At 53.7% G+C, this 12,722-nt stretch overlaps 1 protein-coding gene across 3 annotated transcripts; it reads left to right on the top strand.

Annotated features, from left to right (window-relative positions):
• The first annotated feature begins 26 nt into the window (after positions 1–26).
• Positions 27–10,914, top strand: KIF7 (kinesin family member 7). Of its 3 annotated transcripts, none has more exons than XM_065847596.2 (18): positions 27–352; positions 1,727–1,927; positions 2,162–2,573; positions 3,155–3,686; positions 3,993–4,130; positions 4,276–4,503; positions 4,920–5,116; positions 5,371–5,477; positions 5,792–5,926; positions 6,254–6,456; positions 6,563–6,760; positions 6,978–7,103; positions 7,561–7,737; positions 7,858–8,073; positions 8,612–8,818; positions 9,209–9,407; positions 9,499–9,648; positions 10,059–10,914. In XM_065847596.2, exons 1-18 carry the CDS (start codon positions 52–54, stop codon positions 10,436–10,438), a joined length of 4,107 nt encoding a protein of 1,368 aa, XP_065703668.1. In that variant the 5' UTR covers positions 27–51; the 3' UTR covers positions 10,439–10,914. The 3 variants fall into 3 exon arrangements, with proteins under 3 accessions (XP_065703668.1, XP_065703669.1, XP_065703670.1); XM_065847597.2 differs by having other exon boundaries at positions 4,917–5,116; positions 10,062–10,914; XM_065847598.2 differs by having other exon boundaries at positions 37–352; positions 4,917–5,116.
• Positions 10,915–12,722: the final 1,808 nt, after the last annotated feature.

Genomic DNA, 12,722 nt, shown 5'->3' with positions numbered 1-12,722 from the left:
CATCGCTGCGCGCCGGGCCGGGCCCATCCCGCTGCCCGGGGCCGCCCCGCCATGGCGGCGGAGGGCGCGGCGGTGCGGGTGGCGGTGCGGGTGCGGCCGCTGCTGCCCCGGGAGGCGCTGCGGGGACACCGACCCTGCCTGCGGGGCGACGCTGCCACCGGCGAGGTGGCGCTGGGCCGCCGCCGCTTCCGCTTCGCCGCCGTGCTGCCCGAGGCGGCGGGGCAGGCGGCCGTGTACCGGGCCTGCGTGCAGCCGCTGCTGCGGGCCTTCTTCCGCGGCATCAACGCCACCGTCTTCGCCTACGGGCAGACCGGCTCCGGCAAGACCTACACCATCGGGGAGGCCAGCGTCGGTGAGTCGCGGCACCGTGCCCGCCTGCATCCCGGTCCCACCAGCATCCCTGTCCCACCAGCATCCCACCAGCATCCCGGTCCCACCACCATCCCTCTCCCACCAGCATCCCTCTCCCACCAGCATCTCCACCCTCCTCTGCTCTCCTCAGCAACCCACCACTGCCACATCACCATGTCCCTTCGTTTCAAGACACCACCGTCACCGTCCCAGCCATCGCTCCCAACTCAGCAGCCTCACCGTTGCCACCATCACCACCCATCTCACCAGCTTTGCTCTCTCCATCCAAACCAACAGCATCACCATCTCCATCACTTCCAACATCACCATCCCAATATGCTCCTTCTACCCTGCCTTCCCTCTTGACCCTCCCAGCCCCCCCAGCCGAACCCCACCAACCCAACCACCACCCATCTCCATCCTGCCCACCCCAAAAGCTTCTCCTCCCACCACCCATGTTGCTGTAACCATCCCCCCTGGACAACACCTTCTTTGAGATCACAGCAAGCAGGTTTTCTTCTCTGCCACTCCAGAGAGGACCATGGCTGTTCTGGAGGTGGTGGTGATCTTCCTAGGGCACCACTGCCATCACCTAGCTGGAATCTATCAGCTTTGTCCTGAAATATGCCCTAAGGAGAACTGTGGGGTGGTATTCATGTTAGTTTGTTTATGTGAAGGAGAGAAGGAAAGAGGAAACCTTTCCCTAGCATAAGTGCTGGTTTAATGGTATTGTTGGTATCTCACCAGGATGTACTGTAAATGTTTTCGTCAGCCTTAGTTAACTGCACAATTTGTAAACATTAAATTGTTTCCATACTTTCAGTTTACCTCTGTTTTCAGTTTCCCAGTTCAGGCTGTCATTGCATCACATTTGGGGATGGCCTTTTTATGTGGCTGTTGAACACAAAAGCAAAACCATTTACAATTCAGAAATTCAGACAGCAGAGTGCTGTGGCCAGATACAAGCAGGCTGCAAACTCAAAACAAACACACACAAACAAACAAATCCCCCACAACTTCTCAGAGCTGGGAGAGGTTGTGGAGTTGTGCTGGCTTCAAAAGACAGCGTGGTGTAGCTACAGGTGTGCTGTTTGCTACCTGCTGAAATGCTAACATGCTTTTTCCTTCTTGAGGAAGGACAGGAAACAAGCAGCATTACTGGAGTCCAGCACAGCAGTGGGATAGGATTTGCTTAGAAACACTCAGGGGGATGTTTAATCCAGGCTGTGAGGGCCGAGCGGTGGGAAAGCTGTGAGGCTGCTGCTGTCCAGCTGACATGCGCTCAGGCAGGCTCTTGCCCATGGCTCTGGCCCCGGCCAGCAGGGGCACCCCGGGCATTCGCTGCCCCCCGTCACCGCATGCATCTCTTTGGCAGCTTCCATCAATGAAGATGAGCAGGGCATCATCCCGCGAGCCATGGCCGAGACCTTCAGGCTCATCGATGAGAATGACCTGATCGACTACATGGTCCGAGTGTCCTATCTGGAAGTGTACAAGGAGGAGTTTCGGGACCTACTGCGGGTGGATACAGCCAGCAAAGACATCCAGATCCGTGAGGATGACAAGGGGAACATTGGTATGTGTGGCTTCTCACGAGCACCCTTTTCTCCCCACGCTAAGGCCAGTGTTGGGCTATTTGTTCCTGATGGCAGAGCCAGGTCTTCTCCCTCCATCCCTCCCCTGCAGCAGGTTGCTGTGCTTAGTCCTTCTTGGTGCTGAAAAGCTGGTCTGTGTGGGCAGGGTGATGGCACCAGGCTGTGCAGAGTATCTGCATCCTTGGGCACAGCCACAGCTCTGTTTGCTGTTGCAGTGCTCTGCGGTGTGAAGGAGGCAGAAGTAGAAGGGCTGGATGAGGTGCTGAGCCTGCTGGAGATGGGGAACACAGCCAAGCACACAGGAGCGACCCACATCAACAGGCAGTCGAGCCGCTCGCACACCATCTTCACAGTGACCATGGAACAGCGGCGCGGGGCCGGCCGCCTGCTCCTCCACCACCCCCCTGCCTCCATCCCCGCCTCGGGCCAGGTCCTGGTTTCCAAGTTTCACTTTGTGGATCTGGCAGGCTCGGAGCGAATTGTGAAGACAGGAAACACGGGGGAGAGGCTGAAGGAGAGTATTCATATCAACAGTGGCCTCCTGGCATTGGGCAACGTCATCAGTGCTTTGGGAGACCCTCGCAGGAAGAGCAGCCACATTCCCTACAGGGACTCCAAAATCACCAGGTACAGATGGGTCCCCCATGCTCTATACATTTCACAGGCTCTTGGCCCAGCAGGAGGGAGGTGATGCTTCTCCCTGCTTTTCTCACATCCAGCCTGCAAGGTTGGGTGGTGGAAAAGTCCCCAGGGTAGCTGAGAGGAGAGCTTGCAGGGCCACTTGTCCCTTCTGCTTTCACAGACCCGCTCTGTACACTTCCAGATAGGATACTCAGACCATGTCCTGACCTTTCCTGCCTGGCAGTGAATAAGAAAGGCTCCTAGTAGGCTTGTTTGGTGGTCTGCAGTTAGTTTTTAGCTTGAGCAGGTGGCCTTTGCAATCTCCAGCCGGTTCCCGTGTAGCGTGTGCCTAGCAGCGATCACAGAGCTGGGGTGCTCCCAGCCTCAGGAATTATGCAGACAGAAAGTTGCCATGGTCCAAACTGTTATTCCTAATCATTCTGCTCACTTTATTGATGCTGAGCCATCCGCAGAGTGAGAATATGCTTTTCCTTGGGTTTAACTTCTGAAAGGGGTTGGTAACTTTCTGATTCCTGTATTGTATTATATTTTATTTCATCTATTTGAATTGCTGTGCTCTTCCCTAGGATCCTGAAAGACTCTCTGGGGGGGAATGCCCAGACCGTGATGATAGCCTGTGTCAGCCCATCCTCCGCTGACTTCGATGAAAGCCTCAATACTCTGAACTACGCCAGCCGGGCTCAAAACATCCAGAACAAAGCCGTGGTGAACTGCCGCAAGGAGACGGAGCACATCGAAGATCTTCACCGTCAGATAAAGAACCTGCAGAAGGCGCTGGAACAGCGGCACCGCTCCGAGACCCGTATCATCAACCGTGCGGCCACCGCCAAACGCTGTGCGCCCGACCCCACGGCTCGGCTGCTGGCCGAGTGCGCGCATTACCGGACCTGCACCGATGCCGCGTACCGACTGCTGATGGACCTGCAGGAGGACAGTAACCTGACGGTGGAGCAGATCCTGCGGGTTAAGGAGTGGTTGTGTGCAGTGGAGAGCGAGAGGAGCGAGCTGACCTCGGCTGGGCTGGATAGCGGCATTGAGAGCACCTCAGCAGAAGACCAGAGCCCCGAGGCACAAGGCTCCAAGCCGGCAAAAGCCCAGGTAAGGGTTTGGGCTGGTTTAGCTCCAAGGTGGGGTTCATCTGGTGGTCACTGAATGCAGTGGCCTCAGTACAGCCCAGTGGAAGGGTCAGGAGAGGAGAAGAAACCTGGCCAAGAGGCAGTGGGGAGGCAGAATGTCATGGTCCTCAGAGCAGGCAGGGAGAGCTGGATTCAGCTGTGGCAGAGAGATTTAATTCACAGGAAAAGTCTGGGTCTGCAGAGCTGCTGTGCCCTTGCAGAATCCGGCATGGGAAGAGAAGAAACAAGGTGAATGCTGATGCTGCCTCTCTTGTATTTTGGGGCGCAGGGGAACAGCGACAAGGGGTGTGAGTCCATCAAAGACGAGCAGGTGGCCAAACTGCAGAGGCAAGTGGAGCGCCTGGAGGAGGAGAACCGGGATTTCCTGGCTGCCCTGGAAGATGCCATGGAGCAGTACAAGCTGCAGGTATTTCTGGGCTCTGCTGTCTTTGTAGGGACCTGTCCCACTACTCCTTTTTCTCCCCAGGAAAGCACAGCCCAGCTTTCAGGTTCCTCTGCAGCAAGTCCATGATCCACATGTACAAAACCACATTTTTCTCGTTGCCTCCTAGAGTGACAAGCTACAGGAACAGCAGGATCAGATTTCAGAGCTGCACGTGCGCTTGGAGATGGCAATGCCCAACCTGTGTGTGCCAGAACTGCTGGAAAACCTTCACCTGGTGACTGCTGGCCAGAGACCTCACACGGCCCCGCTGGATGCCACCCCATCCCACGGCCTCAGCGGAGTTCCCTCAGGGCTCCTTCCCACAGAGCAGGGTGGAAAAGCTCTTTGCAGGAAGGTGAGGGTGCAGGAGGTCTGTGCCATTGAGGAGCTGCTGCCTTTTCAGATCTCTCCACCGCAGGAACTGCTTTTTTCCCCTGACTCTGAATGTGAAGCTTGCCAGAGGCGTAGTCTAGAGGACTGTGCTCAGTGTTCACATCCAAAGAGATTCACAACTCCGGCAAAAACAGCCCAGCTTCAAAACTGAAGCTTTTACTTGGTTGTTACAGGCAGGTCTCAGATTTGATCAGCTTCTGAGCAGCAGAAAGCGGGAGGGCAGGCAGCTGGGTCTAGCAACACACCATTCCTCCTGAAAACACGTTCAACTCCATTGTGTTGCTTTTCTTTGTGTCTAGCAGTGGTAGCCACCTGCTTTTCCTAGCACCCTCTCTCACACAGCATGTTCCCTCTCTTTTTGATCCTCTGCCCCAGCAGCTCAACAGCATCCCCTCCTTCCAGGAGGAGGACCCAGCCGGCTGGCACACGAACCACATGCAGTGCCCAACCGGCAATCCAGAGATGAAAGACGCAGAGCTGAGGAGGGAGCTCAGCCAGGACCCGGAGAAGCCGGCAGAGCTGTCCTCTGGAGAAGAGGAGGAGTGGGAACAGAAACGGTCCCTGTCCCAGCGCCGGTGAGTGGAGACTGTCCCAGCACTGTGCAGTGCCCTGGCATTCATGTGACTCAGCCCTCACGTAGGATGTAGAAGCAAACACTGTCTCTGGGGTCAGTAATTCTACCAAGACAGCTGCCTGCTTGCTGGGGAGCTAATTACCATCTTTCCTGACCACAGCTACTGTTTCTATCTCCTTCTGAAGCTTGTGGATCTTACTGGGAACAGCTCTGGCAGTACCCAGACACTACTAATTCATTTGCTACTCCTTCTAGAAACGGGATCCGAAGCTGGAGCAAGAAGGAGATCTGCAAGTTGAGCGAGGAGCTAAGTGGAGGCAATGCCCACTCGATTCCGGAGGAGCAGCTGGAGCTGTCAAAAGGCAAGTGCCAGCTGTAGGTTATTGGACAGTCTTCCTAGGGCTGGTGGTGCTTTGTTGGGTACTGTTGATAGGAAGGCAGCGTATCTCACCTGGGTGAGCCCAGAGGACAAAAATGGAGCAGATGACAGTCTAGCAGCTGCTTTTCTTAAGGAGAAACTTGAGCCACTGGGGCTCTGGCGAGAGCTGCGTGTTTTGGCAGAAGCTGCAGGTGACCCTCAGCAACGCTGTGCCAGATCTTGGCTACAAGTCAGATTGTTCTTCTGTCACCTGGCTGCTAAGACAGGATCTTCCTCACCTGGGAATCTGTGTTGCAGAGGTCTGCAGGAGGCAGGAGCGCCTGCCAGGGAAAGGTTCTGAGTGGAGGCTGGTGCAAGCACAGCAGAAGATCCGAGAGCTGGCGATCAACATCCGCATGAAGGAGGAGCTGATCACGGAGCTCATTAAGACAGGTGCAGAGCTGCTGGCAGGAACGTGCACCCATTCCCCATGAAATCTCCTAACTGGGGTGGTTTGTCTCTACTCCCATCCTCACCTTCTGTCCCTGCATTGCTTATGCTCAGTCCCTTCTCCTGTAGGCAGCAGAGCCCTGTTTCTCCATCCCTCCAGCTGAGACCTTTCCCATTGGTTTCTCCCTTCCCTGGAGCAGCTGAAGGAAGGGGAGCATTCAGTAGCAAAAAATAGTTGGGGAGAGAGAGAGGAAAGATTCATCACTTGGCAGGATCCTGCCTGCGAGGAAAGGGGCCTGGAGGTCACGGCAGAGGGGGGATGTGTTGCAGGCAAGGATGCGCAGGCTTTGAACAGGCAGTACTGCCAGAAGATCAGTGAGCTGGAGCAGGAGGCAGAACAGGTGCGGGCAGAGCTGAGCGACAGCCAGAAGCAGCTCCAGGAGCTGGAGAGCAAAGAGCTGTGCGACCCCGGGGAGAAGCGCAAGCTGCAGGAATACCGCACGCGTGTGGCCGCTGCACAGAGCAAGGCACGGGTGAGTGGGAAGGGTTCTGTCTGCCTGGGGAGGTGGGCAGGGGCAGAGCTGGGAGACATCTCTGCAAAAGGCACCGAGCCCAAGGGCAGCTTTTGCCGTCTGGCAGGTTCTGTGCAAGAAGAAGCAGGCGACGGAGAGGCTGGTGTCACTCTCAGCCCAGAGCGAGAAGCGAGTGCAGGAGCTGGAGAGGAACATTCAGCTGATGCGGCGGCAGCAGGGCCAGCTGCAGCGCCGGCTGCGGGAGGAGAGCGAGCAGAAACGGCGGCTGGAGACGGAGGTGAATAAGAGGCAGCACCAAGTCAAGGTAGGAACAGGCAGGAGCAGTTGTGCTACCACCGTATTTGTGAAAACGATGATGGGTGGGCTCCGCAAGCTGTTGGGCAGATGAGTAGCTCTGATGGGGTCTGTGGTTGTCTTGGAGAGCTTGGGATGGAGAGAGGATTTTTTTTTAGGAGTATCCAAAGAACTAGCAGAGAACAGAAACTTCCTCTCGAGGCTTACAGCTACTCCTTCCCGTACAGGAACTGGAACTGAAGCATGAGCAGCACCAGAAAATCCTGCGCATCAAAACAGAGGAAATAGCAGCTTTCCAGAGGAAGCGGCGGAGCGGCAGCAATGGCTCCATGATCAGCCTGGAGCAGCAGCAGGTACAGGCAGAGCGAACCTGCCACTTCCAGTTTCAAGGGGGTGGCTGTAGCAGAATACTGGTTGATGGGGAGGAAGCAAGGGCTTCAAGTTGAGATGGGACATAGCCCATCCTGCCCTTGAGGAGGACAGTCCAGAATGTCACTTGTGCCTAGTAGCAGAGGACTTAGATCTTACATTACCCCAAGGACCAGGATTCTCTTCTAAATTCTATCATTGGTAGAGAAACTGTGAAGTCTTGTCTATTAGCAGAAGGGCAGTGAGAGATGCAGCCCCCACGGGCTCCTTGGCAGCTGTGGTTGTAGCTCAGCTCTGCCTCTCAGAGCAGCTGGAAGGATAAAACCAGTGTTAGCAGAGATGGACTCAAGACTCTCAACTCCATTGCTCCTTAGTCTGGCAGTCTTAAGCATTGCTGCTGTCTGCACGCACACACATGCCTTTTGCCTCTCCTTCCATCAGAAAATCGAGGAACAGAAAAAGTGGCTGGATACAGAGATGGATAAAGTTCTGGAGCAGCGCCGGGCCCTGGATGAGCTGGAAGATGAGCTGCGGAAGCGGGAAGCTATCGTGGCCAAAAAGGAAGCCCTGCTGCAGGAGAAGAATGGCCTGGAGAGCAAACGGCTGCGTTCCAGCCAGGTAGGACAGGAGCGTAACACCTCAACCCCTTGCTTGATTTCCAGCAGAGGTGGGAGTAGAAAGGGACTGGGGGCCTGACTTGCCTTTGGAGCAGATCCCCTTGAGCATCTTCTGCTTCAGGCCCTGACAGATGACATAGTACGTGTGTCCAGCCGCCTGGAGCACCTGGAGAAGGAGCTGACCGAGAAGAACGGGCAGCTGCGTCACAGCAGCGCCCACGACCAGCAGCAGATCCGCCAGGAGATCAACAGCCTGCGCCAGGAGAAGGACCAGCTGCTCAAACAGAGGTTGGAACTCGACAACAAGCTGCGTCAGGGCACCCTGCTGTCCCCAGAGGTACCTTTTCTTGGGCTGGGCTCCTCTGTTTACAAGAGCAGAAAGTAGTAAGAAAAAAATACCTGAAAGGAGGTTGTAGGGAGATGGGTGTCTGTCTCATCTCCCAACAAGTGATAGGAGAGAGGAAATAGCCTCAAGTTGCACCCAGGGAGGTTTAGATTGGATGTTAGGAAAAATTTCTTCAACCAAAAGGGTTGTCGGGCATTGGAACAGGCTGCCCAGGGAAGCGGTGGAATCACCATCCCTGAAGTCATTTAAAAGACATGTAGTTGTGGTGCTTAGGGACATGGCTTAGTGGTGGACTTGGCAGTGCTAGCTTAATGGCGGGACTTGATCTTAAAAGTCTTTTCCAACCTAAATGAGTCTGTGATTCTAAGTAAAGACCTGAGCATGGGGTTGTTAGCAGATATTCCCCAACATCCCCAAACTGTGCATACCCACATTCTTGCCAGCACTACTGCGGTGACAAGGGAGGTCAGGGCAAAGTGAGACAGAGCAAACCTTTTGCTCTCTAGTAACTGCAGCTCTGCCCTGGCAGGAAGAACGGATATTGTTCCAGTTGGACGAGGCAATCGAGGCTCTGGATGCAGCCATCGAGTACAAGAATGAGTCCATCACATGCAGGCAACGAGTCCTGCGGGCCTCAGCCAGCCTGCTGTCCCAGTGCGAGATGAACCTCATGGCCAAGCTCAGCTACCTGTCCTCCTCCGAGACCCGAGCTCTGCTCTGCAAGTACTTTGATAAGGTGGGAGACAACTGCCCTCTGGGCTGGTGGGAGCTCTAGTATCTGACCAAACTCTCATTTTCCTCAGTTTAAAGCTTTCTGCTTGCATCCTACTGTACGTTTACCCTGTAAAGTCAGGTCACAAAGCCACAGCACCATGATCCCCACCTGTCCCCAACATCTGGGAGAGAAGCCTAACTAGTGAACAGGATGCATGGATCCCTGCAGTGGCTCTGCCACAGCAGTGCAGCCACATGTTGCTCTTCCCTCTGCAAGGCACCTGTGACATCCCAGAACTACTAACCTTTGTACGCTGTACCCAAAAAAGTAACTTGATCAGGCTCAGTGGTGTGGGAAAGCTTCCAGGCTCTGAAGGAGCTGAGATGTTTCTTGCTCTTGGGCCCTGGCCAGGTGGTGACGCTGCGAGAGGATCAGCACAGGCAGCACATTGCCTTCTCGGAGCTGGAGATGCAGCTGGAGGAGCAGCAGCAGCTGGTGTACTGGCTGGAGGCAGCTGTGGAACGGCAGCGCCTAGAGATGGACCGGCAGCTCACCCTGCAGCAGAAGGAGCACGAGCAGAACATACAGTTACTGCTCCAGCAGAGCCGCGGTAACCACCCAGCTCCAAAACGGGCAGCAGTGGCACAGTGTTTGTCTTTCACAGGGCTCGCAGCTTGAAATGGCCTTGTTTTTCTTTGTAGAGCACATGGACGAGGGGCTGGCCAGCAGCAAGCTGCAGTACGAGGCCAGGATTCAGGTGCTGGAGAAGGAGCTGAGCCGTTACATGTGGGCAAACCAGGAGCTGAACCAGAGGCTGAGTAACATGAACCTGCATCCTGGACAGACCAAAGGTGAGAGGAAACCCAGGCTGGGGCTTTGCTGATCCTACTGAATTAAAAGGAGTTTAAATTCCTTTCCCTGGCAGCAAGAGCCTGGAGCAGAGTGAGGAGCGGTGTGGGTGTGGGACTTTGTTGGCCTTGAACAAGTGCTCCACGGGCACTGATTTTAATGAGAAGATTAGATATCTTGATGCTCATAGAATAGTTTAGAAGGGACCTTCAAAGCTTATCTAGTCCAACCCCCTATAATGAACAGTGACATCTTCACCCAGATCAGGTTGCTCAGAGCCCCATTCAGCCTGGCCTTAAATATTTCCAGGGATGGGGCATCCACCACCACTCTGGGCAACCTGTGCCAGTGTTCTACCACTCTCATTGTAAAATATTCTTCCTTGTCTCACTGTACCCCAAATCTTTCCCAGTAGGCATGGAAAGAAGCATTCACGGGGCTGGGGACAGAGCTCCCCCCGTTCTCAGGACCTGCGAGGAGCCCAGCCTTGGGGAACAACAGCCTGTGCCTATGGAAGAAAGCCCTCGGGTGAGGGACGAGAGCAGGGACCTGGTGCACGTGCCTTTACCATCGACATGGCGGCGTTCGTCCCTGCCCAACGACAGCCCCGCGGACCTTCGGCAGAGGGACGCCGAGCACTTGGTGAGAGCGGGGCAGCCCCTGGAGGTGCACCCACCGCGGAGCCTGGCTCCTGCCACCAAGCCCCGGCGAGAGCTGCGCAGAGCCAGCCTGAGCATCACCCCAGTGCCTTACCACCCAGCAATGATCGACGTGAGGAAAAACCCAGTCTAATTGCAAGCTTAGCGCTTACCTGGCACAGGGCAGGGAGTAGCAGATAGTAATGACATGAGTTTAAGAGCCTTTGTGCCCCATAAGCCAGCTTGGCTACAAACCTGGTACATTTCAGAGGCCTGCGGAAGAAAATTACCTGAATTTTCATTATAAGGGAAATAACTGTCAGGCTACAGTGCCCGTGTTGCTGCCAGTCTACACAGTGCTGACTGGACACCTTTGCTCCTGCACCCTCAGCAGCATCAACACTGGGTAGTGGAAGGTACATCCCACTCTGGCCTCTAAATACTAAAAACCTGTTTACAGTTTGGAAACCCCTGCCGCAAGGCTTGCTCAGCCCTAGCAGCCTTGGAGAGACATGCTCTGCAGTCCTGCAGAACTTGTACATAGATTTTTGTAGTAACTTTGTGGGTTTTTTACATTTTTACTGTAACTTTTCTAATAAAGCAGAGTGTTTTTTATGAAGCAGTCACTTATCAGAGGCTTTAGTCATTTACTCTTGGTATGTAGAAAGGGGTTATATTTAAATCTCACTGCATGGGAACTTGGCTACTGTCACAGTGTTGCCTTAATGTCTAAGTAACTGCTTTTTAAGTATTCACTGAGCTGGTAGGCTTACTACATTGAGTTGCTGCAGGAAAAGCATCTCCAGACAGCACCAGAATTGTCTGGAGCATCCAAGGTAAAAGCAACCCTGGTTCAGTGCCATTTTCTGCTCCAGCCTACAAGCTGCTTTAAGCAGCATTTTCTTATTCTTGGGAAAACTTCCAGTCTGGATATAGGGGAGGTTAAATAAAATCCTGCAGCTTAACACTGACACCATCCACCTCGGAATGTGGGACGTAAGTTTATTTCTAGCAGAGCTAAAAATGAAAGCCCAGCTCCCTGCTTTAAGAACAAGGGGAGAAAGCAGCTTGGCTACCTGACCCCAAAAAACAAGCCACTGCTTCAGTCTGAAATCGTGAGGAGCACAGCTACTGCAAGTACCATTTGAGGAATAACATGCACCAAGTTGAAAGCTGCCATCTGAAGTATGAACTACCTGATCATCCTCTTACACACTTGATATTGCCTGTAGGTGTGTGGCTTTGAGGGAGGACATTGTTGAGGGCTCTGGGTGTGGCTGAGCTGCACAAGATTTAAGTTCAGAGCCTTTATTTTCTGCTGCTAAGAAAAGTTCTTCAGCAGAGACAAGAATAATCCATGCTACTTGGAAAGTAAGTAGTAGCGTTGGAGCTCCACACTTGTGTATCAATCCACATCTGTGAAGCAGGTATCACCTCTCCCACAAGCAAAACAAGTTTGGGGTGGAAGTGACCTTAACGATCATCTAGTCCAACCCCCCTGCCACAGGCAGGGACACCTTCCACTAGAACAGGTCACTCAAAGCCCCATCCAGCCTGCCCTTGAACACTCCCAGGGATAGGACATCCACAGCTGCTCTGGGCAGCCTGTTCCAGGGCCTCACCACCCTCATGGGGAAGAATTGCTTCCTAAACCTCCCCTCTTTTCAGTTTAAAGCCATTACCCCTTGTCCTGTAACTACATACTGGTATAGACGCTACTCCTCCTCTCTTGGCAGAGGGAGAGTCAGCCTTCCTACAATAAATGGCATTGCCAGGAAATGAATTTCATTCAATACCATGTAACAAACTTGCACATTGCTGTGCCTGTTTTCAGGATGAGCTCACACCATCCTCACAGCTCTGCTTCCTGTGCATTTGCTGGGCACAGTGGGGTGAGTTCCCCAATACCCTGCTGTGCACAGATTGCTGTCCTAAAGGAAAAAACCCAGCCCTTCAAAGATAACACACAATTTTAGTCCCTTGTAGGCTGCATCCCAGGCACTGAGTCACAGCTCCTGCTGCCTTCACAAGGTTAGAATGCAAGCACATTGCACAGGCTACTAAGTCACTATTCAAGCAGTGACTCAGTTTGGTAATCTTTGAACTGCCATCTCCAGTTATTCCATCAAGTTTTACCTCTTGAGGAAGTTTACCCAGCCTGTCCTCTCTGGCTCATTGCAAGTTTGCAAGAAAGCACAAAGTTACTCCTACAGCTTCTGCTTACCCATAAGTGGCCAAGAGCAGATACACCAAACCATTCGTGACCTACAGCAGAAGACTCAAACTCCTCTCCTTCCCTGTTCCAAACTAAGTTGCCTTTCCCTTCTCTGTAGTCTTTTGGCATTTAAGTATTCTTCAGTAATTTACTCATCCAGAATTTATCTGCTAGTTGTTTTCCCACTAAGCTGCAGCAAATTGCATGCAACTAAGCAAGGGAT

Source organism: Patagioenas fasciata, chromosome 12 (assembly GCF_037038585.1).
Source record: "Patagioenas fasciata isolate bPatFas1 chromosome 12, bPatFas1.hap1, whole genome shotgun sequence".
Taxonomy (NCBI): domain Eukaryota; kingdom Metazoa; phylum Chordata; class Aves; order Columbiformes; family Columbidae; genus Patagioenas; species Patagioenas fasciata.
Note: the sequence above shows the minus strand (reverse complement) of the source record. Positions and strands in the feature narration are given on the sequence as shown.